At 35.3% G+C, this 21160-nt stretch overlaps 1 protein-coding gene across 1 annotated transcript; it reads left to right on the plus strand.

Annotated features, from left to right (window-relative positions):
• The first annotated feature begins 11313 nt into the window (after positions 1 to 11313).
• Positions 11314 to 15076, plus strand: LOC132296256 (uncharacterized). The gene is made up of 6 exons (XM_059794468.1): positions 11314 to 11672; positions 11969 to 12761; positions 12868 to 13610; positions 13750 to 14260; positions 14358 to 14469; positions 14559 to 15076. Exons 1-6 carry the CDS (start codon positions 11314 to 11316, stop codon positions 15074 to 15076), a joined length of 3036 nt encoding a protein of 1011 aa, XP_059650451.1.
• The last annotated feature ends 6084 nt before the right edge of the window (positions 15077 to 21160 follow it).

Genomic DNA, 21160 nt, shown 5'->3' on the forward strand with positions numbered 1-21160 from the left:
CCCTTACGATAATGGGGCATATTTCAGGTACATGATATAAGATTGGAGATTGCAATTGCTTGGGTGATTTGCTGAGTTGAGCTTCTTTAGAAGCATTCTTGTTCACATACAAGTGTTAGCATGTTCATGATTTGTCTATGAAATGTAATTTTTCTAACTTGGAGGTCTGACATGTCAAATGTTGTAAATGAGTTGTAATAAGGCCATGGGCTATTGTAACATATTTAAAATACCATTTTACACTTGTGTGTATGTTCACAATATTACACAATAGCATATAATGCAATTTGATCATGCCATGGGGAGTCATTTTGATGCCTTAGGGATGACGTACATCTCCAGTGGCCACTTAGTTTCCTTCGTTTATGTATTTCGGATCCATTATCGGGTCATTCTTTTGGTTCATCATAGGACACACTGGGTTGAAAAATCTAGGGTCGTCACAGTCCTGGTATTTTTAATAAATTATTTGAGTGCATTAATATTTGTTTAATTGTTTATTTGGGTTTATTAATTGAATTAATAGTTATTATTTGACTTATTTGAATTAAATTGATTATTTGACTTATTTGAATTAAATTGATTATTTGACTTATTTGAATTATTTATAAATTACGACTTATTTGAATTAAATTGATTATTTAACTTATTTGAATTATTTATAAATTACTTGGTGTTTTTATTTTTATTTATTATTTGTCTTTAATTGGATTGAATGTGTATTCTAAATTATTCAGGGTTTTCTTTTAAAATTCACGATTGTGGCTGACTAAGATGCAATGAGGGTTCTATCTCTAATTATACATGGACTAGGTTTTTATTCTTAGTCTTTATATATAGAATAGTATGGTCTGCTAGGGTTAGCAAAACCCTATTCATGTATTAGAGAAATAGAGAGAAACAGAGAGAGGTTGTGAGGAAAACAGAGTGAAGGTTTCGGTTGTGGATTAAGGGTCTGGCCTAGGAGAAGGGAAGGCTGAGCAGTAGGAGGTTGAGTTGACGGTAAACGAACATCCTCGGAAAGCTTAGGAAGACGGCGACAAGGTTTTGAGTCCAAAACTGCAAAGACAAGTTCTTTTCTTTCTTTTTCCCGCTAGCCTGTGTTCTGTGCACCTAGATAGTCTTTAAGATTTAATTGATCATTAACTAAAATTTACATGTTTATTATATGTTATATTGATGATCTGTATGCATCGAATCAATTCTGTTACAATTCTTGCATGTGTGTGTTTCAGTTTGTTTTTTAAGCATGTTAAATCGGTAGAAGTTTTAATCACTATAATTAATTCCAAATATTGTAAACAAATCATTGGGATGCTACTGGGTATAAGTAAGACTCTTAGGCTCAGTATTAAAGAGGAATAGAAGGTTTGGATTTTGCCGAAAACGAAAAAAATGAAGACTGGGAGGAGTGGAGGCGGCTCCCCTTTCAATGGAGGCGACTCCATTAAAAGGAGCCGGCTCCAATTTTTAAAGAAGGCAACTCATTTGCAAAGGAGCCATCTCTTTTTTTTAATGGAGCCGGCTCCAAGAAAGATTTGAGCCTGCTCAATGTTTGTTTGGAGCCGGCTCTACAAGTTTAAGAGCAGGCTCCCTTATATTCATGAAATCTAGACTTTTGGGCACAGTTTGGGACGAATTTGGTATTCTGAAATATTTGTGGGAATGTACTGAGGGTTTTAAATGAAATTTCATGGATTATTAAAACCTCTTATGGCATAAATTATACCTGTAGGCTAATGGATGGAACAGTAGAAAAGTATACAACTTTGCATACTGTTAACGGTTGGAGGGAAATTAATCGCTTAGTTTAATTCGGCGAATTAATGGATTATAGCATGAGTTTAAATCTTGTTTTAAATGTACAGTAAGGTTATTTATTTATCAGATTTAACCTATGCATACTCTAGATTTTAATTGCTGAAATATTTGTCTTTTTCTGTAATTATATGAGTTAATGATTGGATATAATTGTTGTAATATTGTACACTATTCTGCAATTACCTGGATTATGGTTCTGGATTTAAATTGTTGTACTATTATTTATGGTCTATAATTTACATAGTTTTGGACTTTAATTGCTGAATTATTATTTTAAATTCTGCCAATTATCTGGATGTTGCGGATTGTATGCACCAGTATGGGACGGTGGCATACTAGGGATGACTTAGCTCAGAATTCTAAGACCTACCCTACTGGAATAAGGGAATGGATTGTAAAAATTGAATCCTACTTATATTTAGGTCAGATCAACTGAGTAAGTTGAGTGACCACCTAGATTAATTGTTGGTTGTAGTTAAGTCATATCAACTGAATAAGTTGAGTGACTAATTGGCATTATGAATCGTATGTCAGATCAATGAACAATTGAGTGACATACTATGGTTTTGGACGGATTTTAGTTATATGATTATGGTATCACGATATGAGCTTGAGTTTCATAGTCGATGGTTTGGGCGCATATATGCAGTAGATGCGTAGCTAACTATCATAGGTTGAGGTGTACCCTGTTAGGTCTAGGTACCATGCACACCTTCAGGTGCATTTTTGCATGTTGCCTTCTATTCAGGTTGAGACCCCTTTGTAGTCCAGTGAATGTCCCTTAGTATGGATATATATATATGTATGGACTAGATAGATATTGTTGAGATATTTAGTGTGTATCTGCGTATCGGATTACTGTATGGATTGCAGTTAGATTAAAACTTGTTCGTAGGCCTGACCCACTCTTATATTTTTTCAAGTATCGGACGGTTTCAGTCTTAAGCTTGATCGTGCTGAGCAGAAACTATCATTCACTCTATTGACGACGTATGATTCTATTCCATGTTTTAGAGTTGTATTTTATCTTCAGTTATTTTTTATTAGGGGTTCACTAGATGGATTCCCGAGTTGTAAAATAATGGAGGTTTTAGATTATTGAATTTTAACATTAATACTTTGAGGATGTTATTTAAATAGTATTCTTTTCAGTTTTAATTTTTATTTCTTAATTCAATTTTGTATTCCGTGTTCGTTTTTAAATATTAATTTTTTGATATTCCCTTGAGTTTGCGCTTAGGCCTGATTAACCCATGTCTCGGATCCGAGGGGTATCACAGTTGGTATCAGAGCACTCCAGGTTCAAGTATCTCTAGGGTATTTCGTATTAAGACTTCCGCGTAATGTTTTCTCTTGATTATAGCTTAAGTTTAGAATTCATTGAATTCCTTTACGGTTCGTTTAGAAGGTACTGATGTCAAGTTTATTCTGTAATTTCAGAATGTTTGGCACTAGGAACAGGATGTGGTCCGCGATGAAAGCAAAAAATGACCAAGGAAGAAGAATGTTACTTCGACGATTCCCCTGCGAAGGCCGACTAAGAAGGCAGAATTAGAGACCAAGAAATTGGTTCTAATAGGAGTTGCTTCGGAGTATAAAGTAGGAAGGTTTCGGGTGTGCGAGATTGGCCACCATACTGTGGACTTAACACAACTTTGGTGGTGCTCGAAGTTGAGCCAAGTAGAGAGGAAGACCCCAAAGAAGATCCGGATGGAGGAGATACCGGAGCATCCAAGATGGAGAGTACCGAAGTTTAAGGATGAATGCTCTTTTAATAGTAATATGATTTTCATTACTAGTTGGAGTGGAAGTATTATTTAAAGAATAGTACTGTTTTAAATTACATACACTAGTAGTATGTTAAAGAATAAATGACAATTATTCTTTTGGAGGTTTACGATTTAAAGGAGTTCGTAATAAAATAAACTAGTAGTTTTGGCTATCTCTTTTGTGTTTATGATAGTATTGTTGTGATATATACATGAATGGTTTTATTAAACTGTATTGGAATGTGTATGTTGCGATAATGAAGGAATGTCACAGTGGAGTGATTTGTATTTGAGCAAGCAAACAAAGCTTTGCTTATAGGTTAGTTGTGTTGAGATGGGACGATTACCAACGAGTTATAAAAGCAACTTGTGGGAATCAATTTGGTAAGATGGATTGTAGAGGAGGCAGTTTAGCACCCTAAACTGTATAAATGCCTTGCTCATCATTGGTAGTTTGTCATTGGTGTAATGCACCTATGTGGTTGTATGCTTGTATCCAATGCAATGTGTGGGACTTAGAGTTGTTTTTCCTTTTGATCTTCTTGACGAAGATTTCTCAACTGTGAAAGGCTGACAGAACATGTCCTTGTTACTACTTGTCAGGACTTCGATCTGGTTTGACAGAACATGTCCTTGTTACTACTTGTCAGGACTTCGATCTGGTTTGACCAATTATTTTGGACAAGGATAATTTAATTACAAAATGCTAAAGAAATATATACGCATCTTCTAGGATATTTAATGTTGTTTCTAATTTTGCTATGGTGGTGTTTGTAGCTTATATATATTTCTTTGGATGGTATGATAGTAACGGTTTCGTATGTATATATATTATACCAAGATCACTTTGCTGGGTTCCTTTCTCACGTTTTTGGATAAGGTTTGTAGGCCATGTCACTTTGATGTTTGTACTATGGGACCTTATGCCCCTGTTATCCTGATGCTGGTTGCCTTGATAGATGATTTCTCTCCGGATTCAAATAACTTGTTTCTTGGCATACAATTCCACAATGTATTGAATATTGACTATATATAGCTACCTCAATTTATGAATTACATAGTCCCCAACGTAGTCTTCTAGATCAAACATTTACATTTGAGATGGTATGTGATGCAATTGATTGCTGCATCCTCATGCTGTGTTACAGTAGGAACTAGGGGTGCCAATTTGTTTTTTCATGTCGTATTCATGTTATGTCATGACACGGGAATTATGCTATATGATTCAACATGGACACGATTAACACGACACGATTATTGAAATGGTAACACCACACGACCTGTGTAACTTTTAGAATAAATGGGTCAAGACCTATATATATATATATCATTTTGTACTCTGCCGAGAAGCCACCAAAGTTCTTCTCCGCCAACGATGTCAATAAGCCCTTGTCACAAGAACCCAAACTCACCAAGTTCAATTCTCTCTCTCTCTCTCTGTAGTCTCTCTCTCTCTCTCTATATATATATCATTTTGTATTTGGCCTTTGATTCATAGGTGTGTACTGAATTTTCTTTCTTTGCATCTTATTTTCTCTCTCTAGGGCTAGTATTGTTCCTGGTACAGTGCTGATTATCCTGGCTAGGAGGTTCTAGGGGAAGAGAGTTGTGTTCTTGAAACAGCTTCCATCTGGGTTGCTCCTAGTTACTGGCGAGATTTTTCAACTCTATTATTGTATATTTTGAATGATTGTGCATGTTTGAAAAGCTCTGCATTCGTCAATTTGATCCATAAGGGGTTCATTTTGTTGATTTGTCTTGGTAATATTGGTACTAACATGACGAATATCAGTGAAATTTTTAATTTTTAAGTTTTTGTATTATGCAATTGGTTTGAGCTCATCCTAGGTGGATTTTGGGTAATCTAGCTGTTTTGGTATTTTAGTAGTTAAAATCTTGTGCTTCAAAAGTTTGTAAAAAGAATTCAGCTGTATTGTATTTATTAGTGATTTATTCGTTAACATGTTCCATAAAAGTCGTTTTCTTCGATTTGTCTTGGGTAATAGTGGTCCTAATGTAATTAGTGCCAGTCAATGATTTTTTATGTGTTCTAGTATATTATTGTTTTGATCTCTTCTTAGGTGGATTTAGCTTTCTAATTTTTTAATTAAAATCTCTTGCTTAAAAAATTTGTAAGATTGTGTAGAGACTTAGCTAATTATCTGTTCTGGATATTTTTTATTTTTTTATTATTTATTTATTTATTTTTTTTTTTGTTTTCCCCACAACGTTTTATAAGTTGTTACACATTTATTTGTGCAACACAGCCTGAGGTTTGGGTAATAAACAAAATTTCAATTGAAATAAGTATCCATCTGTCATGAGCTTCCCTTGCCATCTCAAAGTTATCTTACCTATGTAGCAATAGGTTACTCTATTTGTACATTTTTTTGGTAGTTTATATGATGTAGGTGCCTTGGGTCGATGGTATAATGCCTAATTGATGCCTTGCTCGTGAATTGTTTGGAAGAAAATTTAACAACACTAAAAATTGCCTGCACCTACGTGGTTATACTTGTATACAATGCGATGTGTGGGACTTAGAGTTGCACTTCCTTCTGATTTTCTTAAAGAAGATTTCTTAAATGTGAAAGGCTGACAGAATATGTTCCAGTCACTACTTGTCTGAACTTCGAACTGGTTTGATCAATTACTTTGGACAAGGCTAATTTAATTACAAAATACTAAAGAAATGTATACGCTTATTCTAGGATATTTAATGTTGTTTCTAATTTTGCTATGGTGTTGTTTATAGCTTATATATAATTCGTTGGATGGTATAATAGTAATATTTTCATATATATATATATTATACCATGATCACTTTGCCGGGTTCCTTCTCATGTTTATGGGTAAGGTTTGTAGGCAATGTCACTTTGATGTTTGTAGTTTGTAGTATTGTAGTACCTCATGCCACTGTTAACCTGATGTTGGTTGCCTTGGTAGATGCTTCTCTTAGGATTTAAATAACTTGTTTCTTGGTATACAGTTCCACAATGTATTGACTATATATAGCTGCCAGCCTGCCTCAATACATGATTTACTTAGTCCCCAACATAGTCTTCTAGATCTAATATTTACGTTTGAGATGGTGTGTGCTTTAATTGCTGGCTCCATGCTCATGTTGCGTTAGGGTAGGAACTTGGGGTGCCAATTTGTGTTATCATGTTGTATTCATGTGGTGTCATGACATGGGAATTATGTTTGTATGGGTCGACTAACACGACACGTGTCACTTGTATAATAAATGAGTCAGGACCTGACATGACACAACATGGCAACACTAATTTACTTAAAATTTCATACTATTAGGGTTATTTCTCGTTTAATTAGCAACATGATTGAGACAAACCCTAACCAACTTATCTCTTGTTGTGTTAGTGTGTTGTCTCAAGTATTGCACCACTAGTAGGAACCATAAAATTCCTGTGGCCTCAATTTTCTTGGTTATAGGTTTTGCTGTCCTGATTTTCTCTTCTTGTCTCAATATATCAACTTGACAGAATATCATTATTGGGATCATTCACTACCATAGCAAGCCCTGTGTATATGTGTTGTTTCATGGGGTATTGCGGTCTACTTGAGAGTTGTAAAACCACCCCGTCTTAATTGTATCTTACATCTATCCATGAGCTTATCCTAAATAGCTTGCTGCAGTTGTTTCCGGTTCTGATTGTAGTATAACTGGAAACAGTACTTTATAAATGCTATTACTTTATAAACCTCTTTTTGGTTCTCAAAAACACTGTAATGAAATTTTAATTAAAATGGACTTCTATTATTTGTGATGCCAACCTCAGTTACAAATGTCTATTCATCTCAATTTATATGATATATATTCCACTGCTTTTTGTATCTTCCATCAAAAGTTGCCGAGTATTTTAACAGAATCCCTTTATGATATATATAAACTTGTATGGTTGTGATGATTTACTTGTCCAGATGTATTGTTATATAAAATGGAGTTCTTTGAGGCAGAGAAAGAGGTTTGTCAATATCATATGGAACAATTAAATTAACACAAGTTTTTGTTTATTCTGACATTTCAATTCTTATTTATTTATTCTTGCGAAATGTAGGAGAAGAATGTTATCTTGTGAAATGTAAGGAGAAGAAAGATGATAGATATATATATATATATATATATATATATATATATTCTGTTGATATTGGTTCTGGAAGTTGTTCTTTCTGTGTAGTGATGATGACTAGAAACATTAAAAAAACCAATATGTTCCATGCTTATTATCCAAAACAAAAAAAAGGAAGTAAAAGAAAAATCAGAATCTTTGCTTATTGTCTGAAACAAGTGATTAATTGGAAATGTGTTTACAGGCTATAGCTCTTCTATAGGGTGGTATAGAGCTCTTGTTTATGGTGCGGCTTGTATGCTTTTGGTAAATATGCATATCTATACATGCAGGTATATCAGTTGATATAATCATATAGTAATACTATTCTGTTCTTAATCAACAGAATAGTTGATGTTTGCAATGTCGGTGGGTGCAATAAAGTAGTAGAAGAAAATTCTGTTGAATATTTTAATTGGATATACCCATATTCCACAACAAATCATTTGTTGATCTGACACAATGTTGACTTATATTACGTGTTTTGTCAAAGCCGCGTTTTTGCCAATAACTGCAGGATGATTCTGTCCTTTTTACCAAATCTAATAGTGAGAGTGAGCTAATAAAAAGTAGGGTTGACTGAAAAAAACAAAAAATGAGTGAACTTAAAAATTAGTGAGGGTGAACTGAACTTAAAAATTAGTGAGGGTGAACTGATTTTTGTTATTTGTTCTTAAAAAATTTAATAAAAATGATTATGATTGTGTGTATTTATAGAAAGAAAAAAAAAAAAAAAACAGATCCAGATAGAGAGATGGAGAATATGAAAAAGTCGATTGCGAAGACCGGAGATTACAGGTTTTGTATATCTGCTTCAAGTTTCGGATCAACCAAGTAAGGCTGGGCTAGTTTATAGGATGATCCGATTCAAGCGAAGCCAGACGAGACAAGGAAAATTCCTTGAATCAGCTCTCCTTTTGCACTCTAACGACTACAAATTCCCAAAACAAGGCTTCTTTAGCGCTTTTCCTCTGCTTCCCTAAAGATAGTGCTTAAAAATAGGTAATAAAAAGAGAAGTGATAAGATTGTGATCTTATGTTCTAGGGCATTTGAGTATTTGGGACTATATTTTTTTAAGGTATTTGGGCTTATATTTTTTAATAAAATAATGGGCCTAAAAGTTGTGTTTATTAAATATAAATTAAAAATTAAATAAAAATAAAAATAAATATATATATTATTTTATTGCCATATTCTTGTCATATCCGTATCATATTTTTAAAAAATTTATCGTATCACCGCATTCGTATAGTATGATATCCGCACTTCATATCTTTGAAGTCTTGGTATTTCCTCACCAACAACTGCTTCTAATCTTATATTTTATTGATACTTTATGTCAGGCAAATAAGGTAGCGTTCACCTTAGCCGAATCTTCTTGACATTTTTTATTTGCACTTAAATGGCAAAAAAAGTCTAATTGATCAAAAGACGTGTTCAATTAATGTGGACCCAAAACTTTGCAATCAATATATATATATATATATATATATATATATATATATATATATATATATATATATATATATAGATAAAGTAGTACTCTCTTGTTTCTAGTAGAGCAAAGGTCATTAGATTTAATACTAGCACAAAGTATGAAAGCAACACTCCTTTTGTTCTTGCAAATTTCAGCTTGGTTCTTGTTTCTGTGGCTTTATCAGCATAGAGTGGCTCCCCTACAGCACTTGCAATGAGGCTTAGGCCATTAGCTGTCCAGTAATTGTGTGGAACATTGTAAAATTTTGTCCATATAGGTAGACATCCTGCTTCAGTAGGCTGAGATTGGTTGTTCAGACTCCATTTCTGAAGTGAGAAGGGGTGGCCAACTATTGACCATGGACCATGAGATAACACATTTTCCACCTCGGATGAAGATTTGAACCTGAAAATATAAGAGTTGTTCTCTCTTAGGATGGTGTCAGTTAACCCAAAGGGTTTCCACAATTTAGCTACAGCATTTTGAACTACCTTGAAGGGTAATTTTTTGTGAATGGAAAATCCCACTAAGTGGTAAGAAGACCAAAAATTCAATCCTTCATATACCACCTCTTTTGGAGGATTAATGATGTAGGGATTATCAAAGGAGGGGGCTATGTAAACAAACTTCATTTTGTTTGTCCCATGTTCTACAACATTGGACCAAGACTTTGCTTGTGGCTGTTTGTCAGGGAGCGAAAATTGACTGGTGAGTGGGTGTGGCAGTGTTATAGGGTGTGTCAGTGCTGGAACAGTAGCTATGCTATCTGTGAATAAAGTTGGGGTTGGTAATTTTAATTGTGGTGGTGGATGGTCAACTATTTTGTGCTTAAAGTTGGGAGCTGGGGTGAGACAAGCTGAAAAGCATGTGAAATTATTTCCTTTCTAGGCAATTTGTTCTGGTGTAGCCTGCAAAGTAGAATTGACCAAACTTAGAGATTTGAAATTCAAATTTGAATTTGAACCTGTGGCCAACAATGGTGGAGCCTCTGTTGCAGTGGCAGAGATGGTGGTTGTGGAGTTTATAGGTGGTGGATGGTGATGTAATACAGCTATTGGGGGAGAGGTGATGGTAGAGATTGTTGGTGGAGAATGGACCTCTATTGTTACTGCCGCTGCTGGTGGTGGAGTCTTGGTGAATGTGACCTCGGTGGAAGAGGAGGTAGCTGGAAGTGAATGTGACAGAGGAATCAATGACCGGAGTTTTGAAACTTCATCTCTCAATTCAGAAATTGTCTTATTTTTTTCATAGTGCATATCCATTGATTTACTCAAGTTCTCTTCAGACCATTGTAGTTGCTCTTGGAGTCTTTCAATCTGATGGCCAGGAGAGTCATAGAGTAATGGATTGAAGTTTGCTGGAGGGTAAGTGTGTGATGGAGTAAGATCATGTTTTGTGGGCTGCTTCTTGTGTAATGGTGGCTTCGATGACCTTGTGATGATCTGAGTGTTTTTTGGGATTTTGTTTGTTTGTAGGTTGGAGGATACATTGGTCTGGTGGTTTTTGTGCAGTAATTGTATGGAGTTTGGGAATGTGGCAGGTGTTGTATGCTGTGGTTTTGATATTTTGGCAGGGGTTGGTTGTTTAGAGCTAGATGCTATGTTAGATGGGTTGCTTAGAGGAAGGTTTGGCCTGACCAGTTTGGTGGTTGGTTGAGGGTAGTGTTCTGAAAGTTTGCCATTCAGTAAAGGTGGGAGTGGAGGTTCAAAAACCTCAATATGCAGGGGTAAAGGACATGAGTTGACAGTTGGATTGGCAATGAAGGAATGCTTGCTGATCTTTTTGGCTGATTCAATGTGAGGAGGTGATGAGAACAAAGGCACCTCAATTGTCAATAAACCATCAACACCAACCTCCCACAAGCCCTCAACTTCCAATCAATTCTCACCACTTCAGCATCATCACCTTGACACTAATATCCTTGACACACCTTCACCGGTACAAATTCTCTCCTCAAACAATACTAGCAACACTATGGTGAGTAATTCCATCACTGAAACTCTGTCCTATACAGCATCACTATCCCTACCTCATTCCCCCCTCTGTAGTAGGAAACTAAACTTCTCATCTCTAAAAAACACTACAACATCTCTTCACAGCCTCCATACATCTTCCATGCCACAACCCCAATACAAAAACAGTCCCCTCCACCACACCAGTAGTCTACCAAACTTAGTCCCTCAACACAAAAACCGCAGAAAATACATGCCTCTTTCTAAGAAATACAGTCCTTCCAAGAACACAGATATGGCCCAGAGCCATGCTACCCCACCATTACATACTCTAGTGGCTGCAATGGCCAACAATCACCTCTTCAACCCACCCCTTCTGGCTTCATCTTCTCTGAGTGATCCATGGAGCTATAACAAGCCACTACAGAAAGGGACATTGACTGCAAGAAGTCTCAAAAAAGCTGCAAGAATGAAAGAACCAAACATTTCAGGGTTGATGCATGAGGGTTCAGGAAGCCCAGGGTATCTTGGAGGTCATTTCTCTCCACCCTTCCTTTGATCTCTCCCCTCACATGGAATATTAGAGGGTTGAACCAACCCTCTAAACAATCAGAAATTAAAAAATTAATTTCTGAGAAAAAATTAGATGTAGTCTCCATAGTGGAGACTAGAGTGGCTCATTCAAATATGGCTGCAATTCACAAGAAAATTGCTCCACAATGGTCTATTACACATAATTATCCTTTCTCTGACCTAGGGAGAATTTGGATAATTTGGAACCCCAACATTCTTAACTTATCAGTTATCCATTGCAACAGGCAAGCAATTCATTGCTCCATATCAGTAATTGGTCTGAATCTATCTTTTTTTACATCATTCATCTATGCATCCAATTGTGCCACTGAAAGACAGGTTCTATGGGATGATATCACCCACTGCTCAACAATCTTTGCTGCTGGCCCTTGGTTGTTAATGGGGGATTTTAATGTCATTCCCAATATAGGAGAGAAGCATGGTGGATCTATGAAATGGAGCACTGCAATGTCTGATTTCAAGGACTGCCTCCAAAATGCTGAATTAGAGGACCTTAAGTTCTGTGGGATTCTATACTCTTGGTCAGACAAGAGTTTGGGAGATGCATGTATAGCTAAGAAGCTTGACAGGGCTCTGGTCAATCAAAAATGGACATCCTCCTTTCCAATTTCAGAATGCAATTTCCTCACCCTAGGTATTTCTGATCACAGCCCTATTTTGGTTACACTTGACATCAACAAACCACAAAGGCGTACCCCTTCAGGTTCTTTAATGCTTGGTCATCACACAAGCTTTTCTTATCTTCAGTACAAGGGGTTTGGAGCACACACATTAAAGGAACAGCTATGTTTCAAGTTGTTCAAATTAAAAACCGTCCTAAGAACTACTTGTGGGAAAGAATTTTCAGAGTTGGACTCTAAAATTCATGCAATTCAGCTTGAATTACAATCTTGTCAAATGGATCTTGATCTTTCTCCTATTGATTCTTCACTCAAAGAGCTGGAAGGAGCCCTTACTAGAGAATTTTTTAGGCTGGGAAACATCCAAGAAGATATTTTGAGGCAAAAATCTAGGATGGCCTGGCTTAAATTGGGGGATTGCAACTCAATTTACTTCCACAGATCTTTCAGCTCAAGAAATAATAAGAAAAAAAATTATTTCCTTAATTCTTGATGATGGTCAGATGATTCATGATTTGGAGGATATTAAAATTCAAGTGGTCAATCATTTCCAATCCCTGCTTGGTCAATCTCCCCCTCCCACTCACCACATCTCTAACTTAGCTCCATTTATCTCCAAGGTTGTCCCCACCAGTATGCACTCTTTCCTTGAGGATCCACCATCCAATTTGGAGATTCAAAGCTGTATGTTGAAGCTTAATAAGGATAAAGCTCCGGGTCCAGATGGCTACAATGCCTCATTCTTTCAAAAGTGTTGGAATATTGTGGGAAGGACTATTATCAAAGCAATCTCAGAATTCTTCAGGAACGGAAAGCTCCTAGCAGAGGTCAACAATACATACATTGCCTTGGTACCAAAATGCCAAAATCCAACCTCTCTTCATGACTACAGGCCTATCTCATATGTCAACACCATCTACAAGTGTATTTCAAAACTTCTTGCAACTAGGCTTCAATCCACACTGCCACTCCTCATTGATCAAGCCCAATCTGCCTTTGTGCATGGCAGAAAGATTACAGACCCTATACTACTAGCACATGAGTTGCTAAGAGGGTATCACAAGCATGGCACTCCTGCAAGATGTGCAATCAAGGTGGACTTCAAGAAGGCCTTTGATTCAGTGAAGTGGGACTTCATTATTAATTGTCTCTCATTGCATAACTTCCCTCCCAAGTTTATTTCACTGATTAATGCTTGCATCTTATCCCCATCTTTCACCATTGCCCTGAATGGTGAATTCCAAGGGTATTTCAAAGGGAAGAGGGGCTAAGATAAGGTGATCCCATCTCCTCATTCCTGTTTGTCTTAGTTATGGATGCTTTTTCTTCGATCATCACCAACTATGTGATAGAGTTTCATTTTTCAAGTACCACTGGAGGTGCAGAGAGCAAAAAATCACTCACCTATCTTATGCTGATGACCTACTTCTGTTTTGCCATGGAGATATTTGTTCAGTTTCAGTCCTAAAGTCAGCACTTGATCTTTTCTGTTCTATGTCTGGACTTGACATCAACCTATCTAAAAGTGCAGTGTATTTCTCAAGAGTTCATGATCACACTCAATATGAGATCTCTTCTCTACTTGGCATTCAGGCAGCAACTCTCCCAGTGAAATATCTTGGAGTGCCCCTCATTTCTACTAATCTTAAAGCTCAGCATTATAGCTTACTGGTAAGCAGGATTACCCACAGAGTTACTAACTGGACATCAAGGTCTCTATCTTATGCAGGTAGACTGCAATTAATCAAGTCTGTGCTTGTCTCTACCCAAAATTACTGGTGCAACATCTTCATCCTTCCTAAGGGGGTAATTGATGAGTTAAATAAAATTTTCAGAAGATTTCTCTGGTCTGGACCAGAATTAAAGACTTCAGGTTCGAAGGTTGCTTGGGGCAAGGTATGTTCTCCTAAACCTGCAGGGGGGTTGGGGATCCCTAATTTGGAAATAGCTAACAAGGCTGGTATTCTGAGATTCATCTGGGATCTACAAACAGACAACTCCAACAGATTATGGGTTAATTGGTGCCATTCCCACCTCCTCAAAGCTAGGAACATGTGGACTCTTAACTTCCCTCAGCCATGCTCCTGGAGTTGGAGAAAAATGCTGTAATTAAGACATACTGCAAAGGGTCTCATCAAGCATTCTATTGGCAATGGGGTTGACACTGCTTTCTAATGGGATAACTGGGCTCCAGGGGGTCCTTTATCCTTAAGGTTCCCAAGGTCACTAATGTCTGAGGGAGGATTACATGAAGATATAACAGTGGACAACTTCATTATTAACAACAACTGGGCCTTTCCCATCTTCCTCACTAATGCTATCCCAGAATTGGCTAACCTTCCTGCACCTGATTCATCTACAAGGGACACCAAAAGGTGGATTGCTTTTCCTACAGGACAGTACTCATTCAGCCACACAGTTTCTTATTTGGTAGGGGACCTCCCAAATGTTCCATGGCACAACCTTGTTTGGCAATCCACAACTATTCCTAGAATGAAGTTCATCCTTTGGTTAGCAGTCCAATCCAAATTGCCAACACTAGATAATAAATCTATGTCAAGCCATACCAATATTTGCCCTCTATGTCGCTTATCCACCGAATCCCATGACCACATTTTCTTAAACTGCCCCTTTACCTCTCCTTTGTGGCGTTTTATCAAATACATGTGTAGCATCCACACAGCTATTAGGAGCTGGGAACCTCTAGTTTAATGGGCAAGTATTCAATGGAAAGTTAATACCTTAGTCAATCTGCACAGGAAATTGGGGTTTTTAGCTTTAGTATATCATACCTGGGAGGAGAGTAACGCCAGAATCTTCAAAAGAAAGGTGGCCTCTCAAAGGATTGTATGCTCGAAGATATGTTCTATCATCTCTTCAATTTTGAAATTGGGATGCCTCCGGGACTGCTCCTCTTCCAGATCTATCCTAATGGATTGGAACCTCTCTCCGTCTTGCTGCAGACCCCCTCCTCGTCCTCCGGACTAACTCGCGGCGGTTTGCCGCTGCTGCAATGTCACCGGATTGTTTTTTAGCCTTTGTCAATGGCTATTGCAGTTACTGGTAGTTACTTCCTGGGTTGTAATGTTCCCTTGTTGGGCTTGTTCTCAGTCTTGTAACGTTTCCGTGTTGGGCTTGTTCCTAGCCTTGTCTCAAGCTTTGGTTTGCTTTCTTCATCTTTGGACCTAAAGGCCTTTTTGTAAATTCTTTTATTCAATGAAAATTGCTTTAATTTTCGAAAAAAAAAACACTCCTTTTGTTGTGAGACTTTTAAAGATTATATCAATTTTACTTAAATTTTTATTGGCCTTTCCACGCATGATCATAGTGTCAAGCAGACCATGTCATTTTCTTTGTTTTATATTTTATATTTTTAATATAAATTTGCTGACATTCAACATGCAATGTAAAACGTCTTATATTTTTATATTTTATATTTTTAATAACGAAAATATGTACGCACGCATGACGCAACATGCAACATTGAATGGCTTTAAAACAGTAAAAGTTTAAAACGTCTGGGTTCAACAAATAAAACTAAACACTTGCACTTGGTTCTCATTTTCCTTACATAAAAACTCTCTCTCCCTCCATATTTCATACTACTACAATGGGTAGTGTTGGGAAGGTTGGAAAATTGATGATGATCATTTTCTTGGTGATGAATCTGCCTCTTCTAGCAGTAGCAGCAGGAAGGCTTTTGAATGTTGTGATGGCAAAGTCACCCGTGGTGTATCCTAGCCCTAATCCTCCATCTTATGTTCCTAATCTTGGAGCTGGACGTAGAGGTGTTCCTAATCCTGGTTTTTTTTTTTTTTTTTTAGGTCTTCTAAAAGTGCATCTAAAATTTTCTGTTTCTACTTTAACTCTTTATCTATTTTCCATTTCCAATTTTTATGTATTTCACTTTTATCATGTTTTCTTTGACCCTTTGTTGGAAGCTGAAATTTTAATACCATTGAAAACAGCTATTCAATTACAACATTGTATAATTAACGCGGATGCCTCCTGCAGGAAAATAATACTTGTCAAATCAATCCCAACTCCGCCCTGTTGTCATTCCTGGGCAGGTTAGCCACTCGATGCCGAATAAATGGGTCTCTCTTCTATAAAAAAAAACTGATATAGATGTAGATGGAGTTAGACGCTTTACAAATAGATTATTGGGTAATGCCCTTTCTTCTTTCTAAATCTATCATTACTAAACATATCAAAAGCCAAAAAGGGCCACATACTACAAACCCCGATCTGAATCTGGGTTGTGGACTCAGGTTGAATCCGACCCAAGTCATAATTTTGACCCAGCTTCTTAAAGCCTGAAAACAACAACTCTTTTTTCATTCACCAATCATCCTCTTAATATAATAGTAAATAAAACGTTTTTACAGAGAGGAATTAAATTATAGCAATGACATGAGATTCAAAATACATATATAGTGTTGATGTTCTAATGTTAGGTTTACTGATTGATAATATATATATTTTGTTTGGTTCTGTTACTACTTAATTGATAATGCCTCCTTAAAATACAGCTCTTCTACTTTAACTCTTTATCTATTTCAAATTTATATGTATTTCACTTTTATCATGTTTTCTGTGACCTGAAATTTTAATACCATTGAAAACAGCTATTGAACTACAACATTGTAAAATTAATGCTTATGCCCTTTTTAATTTTGTAGGAAAATAATACACATTGTTTGTGAGGGGAATGATAACACTAGTCAAAAAATAAATGTTGTATCTTTGTTTTATGTTTTTTTATGAATGTGTAGCAAAATGGTTGGCACTAGAAGTAATTATACATGTATCCCTTTTTACTCTATTTAAACTTAATTAACGGCATTCCTCTCGTGTTATATTAAAACTTATGCTACGGTATTTGTGCAATTCTTATTGTTTTCATTTGCACGTGCACACGTTCTTAATTTGCTTGACCTATTTTTGATTCGGTAAAAATCTTTTATATGTGTGTTATTATATTGGGTTGTGGTTAAAATTCTTTTTGGATTCGTATTGTAACTTGATTTTGATTCACGAGTGGAGCCTCCTAGATAGACAAGTTAGTTTGTTGTGGTTTTGGACTCAGTTTCTAATATCTAATGTAATCTGGTAAGATATAAGGATAGTTAAAATTTTATATTATTTATATAAAAAAAAAAATTCATTTTCAACGTGGACGGAGATTATAAGCGGAACAAAAATGTTTGATAATAAGCCTTTATGATTTAGAGGATTGCTTGATTTAATGATATGCATGATGATTGTTCGTTGAATAAGCTAGCTGATTGATTGCAATTTACTACTACTTGACTTTGACAAAACAATGGATCATTTTATTAATTGAAATTGGTTAAAAATAAAGTCAAATATAAAATTTTTAAAGTTTTATATAGCGGATTGGATGTGGAGAGCAATTGTGAAACAAACTGAAGTGTTGCTCTGTTTTGACCTATATGCTCTGTTTGCTATCCCTTAGAAATTTCCCCTTATATGCCTAATAAAGTTTGCCATAAGTCCTGTAATAATTCTCACAATAAAATATTATTAGTTCTTAAAAGCACAATTAAATTCACTGCCATAAGTCCTGTAATAATTCTCACAATAAAATACTCTTTAGTTTAAAGTTTCATTGTAACGGATGAAGATGAAAAATTGTGTTTAGTATGAAATGTTGAAAGGAAAAGAAAGGATTTAGATGGATACCCAAAAATAAAAGGATATGGAAGGAAGAGGAAGTAAAGATTAGTATTTTTAATGAAATTTTGTTAATACTAGATTTATCTTTATTTTTATAAAAGACAAAATCTATGAAAAAGGGTATGGTTGTAATTAATTAAAATGATTTCATTTTCATTCGCTTCTAAAACATAGTAGCCAAACATACCCTATATGTCAAACACCAATAAATAGTTAGCAGTATTCTTTCATTTCTTTTTTTCTCCTAACTAATATTATTATTTTTTTATTCTTTTTTACTGTATCAAACGTATCCTTAATGTCAAACACAAAAAAGGAGAGGTGATACTACTATAAGGTAAGCTTGGCGAAGCTAAAAAAAAATTTGAAGGTAAGCTTGGTGCCCAAAAACGAAGCAAAAAAATAAAAAAATTAAATCTGAACCTATGCATTAAAAAACAGCTATGGAATTATAACATTGTTCGTTGGCAAAAACACTAGAACATACACTTTTGTTCACACCTAGACTCGAATTGTGTCCGCTTTGAAAATGGGCAGAAAGTGACTAGCAATACAAAAGAGTAGCCATTGATAAAGAGAAACACCAATTTTTCTTTGTTAGTTAGATGGGTAGAGGAGGCAAAAAGCCCAAAGAAAAATGGACAATGGGGCAAAATTTAAATTGGGCCAGGCCCAGGCATTACAAATAGACAACCCTAGAAGGTTTTGTTCTGGCCAAACAAAGCCTACAGGAGCTTAGACCAGTACCAAAAGAGATTCACCAATTTTTATTTGTTTAGTTAGACGGGCAGATAGTGTGACTAACAATACAACAATATGGTGTTAATTATGGGCTGTTTTTGGCAATAGGTTTTGTCTTGTATTTTTTGTTTTTGTTTGTGTGATGTAACGAAGTAAAAGTACGAAACATGTTTGACAATGTTTATTATCATTTGAATAGTATCGAAGTACTTTAGAAAAAGTAGTCAAAATCGAAAACCTAAAAATTAAGTTTTTGGTTACTTCAGCACTGTAACAAAAACACTGTTATATATTTTTTCTTTGTAAAATGATATTTTTAACTAGCTATTTAATTTTTCAAAATTAACGACATATTTTTACCAAACATGCTTTCATATTTTTGCTTTCAAAAATCTTGCAACAAATTTACGTTATCAAATAAGTTTCGAAATAATATTAAATATACTCTAAAATTCTGCTTTTGTTTCGGATCAAAGTAAAAATATAAAACAAAAGTAGTTACCAAACAGGTGCTATAATTTCAGCTCCAGGTAACACAAAACATGATAAAAGAGAAATAAAAAGTGAAATACACACAAATTGGAAATGTAGAACATATAAACTGAGAGGGTTAAAAGTAGTAAAAGAGAATGTTAGAAAAATATCAGCATTTACCAATCTTTGCGTTCCAAATTAAAAATAAATTTAAGAGCTGATAGACTGATACAGTCATTAAACTTGTTGACGGTAGCTAGCTAAAAACTTCACTGAAATAAGTATAATTAATTAATAATCAAATGATGATGATTAAAAAAAAAAAAAAAAAAAAAAGAAGAAGAAGATTTCACGGAATCATCATCAATTATGTACTTAGTAAGTTTAGTAACAGAATAAAATAATAATAAAAATAAAATCACTGAATAAAATTAGAACACCAACACTTTTAATGCCTGTCTGAATCTTGTGTCATTGCTATAATTTTGTTCCTCTCTCTGTTTGTATATATATAGACCGACTCTGTTTTTGTTTTCAATCACAATGGTTTCTATTTTTGGAAAGATAAGACCAGATGTGTATTGGGATTGAAGGTTGGAAGGTCCATTGTAAAGGATAAGAAGTTTTGAGAGGTAATGAGAACATTTAGGAAGGGTTTTGAAAGGGTTTGAATAAGATTTTACATTTTGTTCATCTTGAACTTGTTCAAGATTTATCGAACAGGTTTAACTTGAACTGGTTCAAGATGGACAGAATATAAAATCTTGTTCAAAACCTTTCAAAACCCTTCCTAAATGTTCTCATTACCTCTCAAAACTTCTTATAGCGTTATTCTCATAATCTCAAAGTGTAGTATACCATGAACACTTGACCTTCTTCAAATCCGCATCCGATCTTTAATCTTTGAAATTTCGTACTGAAAAATTACAACTCGATCGGACTTGTTTTGACAACGAATAAGCCAATTACAAAATATATATCTCACAATCTCCCCCTTTGGCAATTTCGTGACAAAACCCTAAACACAATTCAGCAATCTACCCAAACAGGAAAGTAAATTACAATGATTATTAAAGGAAATAAACCGCGGACATTTTCTTGAACCTCATGAAGCTTCAACACATGTAACAACATGTAATCTGCACATTAGCTCAAACACAACTACCCATGAAGCTAAATCAAGAAAATAAACACAAGCATAAAATAACAAAGCTAAAAATGCCCTGAATGTCAATGCAATGGAATGCAATGAACAATGGCTCTCCGGTTCTCCCCCTTAATGCAAAAAGTATTTCTCCCCCTTAATGCAAAAGTATCTCCCCCTGAATGATAAAACTCTAATATCTATCTCCCCCTTTTTGTCACAAATTTACAAGGGTCTCAAGGAAGATATTTCCTAGAAATAGGAAGCAACCAGCCATATAATTCTTGTAAATTGAAATTAATGAGAATGTAGACTCCACAAGATTATATGTATCAATAGAAATAACCAAGATCAATTCTTTAAGTTCCACAAACTTAGTAAGTATAGTAAAATCACCACCAAGTTCCAAAAATAATGATCTGTCAATTGTTCAGATTTCAGATAATAAATCAATGATATCACATATCCTTAAAAATCTAACAATCAACATGTGCAAAAGACATTTTTTTTCTCTCTTTGTGCTCCTTTTTTTCTTTTTGCACATTGGCTGCTTTCACTCTTATGGGCAGCCAACTCTTTCTCTTATTCCCATTTGTTTCAAGTCAAGGTACCTTTCGGACAAATCCCAAAGGTAGCCTTTTCCATCTCACCTTTTTCAAAACAACAATTTTTTTCTTTCTATTTCAAAAACTTTTTCATTCCAAGCTGTTTTTTTCAAATTTCTTTTTCTTTTCACT

The sequence above is a fragment of the Cornus florida genome, unplaced genomic scaffold, assembly GCF_030987335.1.
Source record: "Cornus florida cultivar Cherokee Brave unplaced genomic scaffold, ASM3098733v1 CherokeeBrave_3.0.0_Hap2_Chr02, whole genome shotgun sequence".
Taxonomy (NCBI): domain Eukaryota; kingdom Viridiplantae; phylum Streptophyta; class Magnoliopsida; order Cornales; family Cornaceae; genus Cornus; species Cornus florida.

Coding starts and splice junctions, on each gene's coding strand:
- LOC132296256 (XM_059794468.1), top strand. CDS start 11,314: ATGCCACAACCCCAATACAAAAACAGTCCCCTCCACCACACCAGTAGT. Junction 13,611..13,749: donor CTGAATGGTGAATTCCAAGG/GTATTTCAAAGG, acceptor CTGGAGGTGCAG/AGAGCAAAAAATCACTCACC. Junction 14,470..14,558: donor TGGAGTTGGAGAAAAATGCT/GTAATTAAGACA, acceptor ACTGGGCTCCAG/GGGGTCCTTTATCCTTAAGG.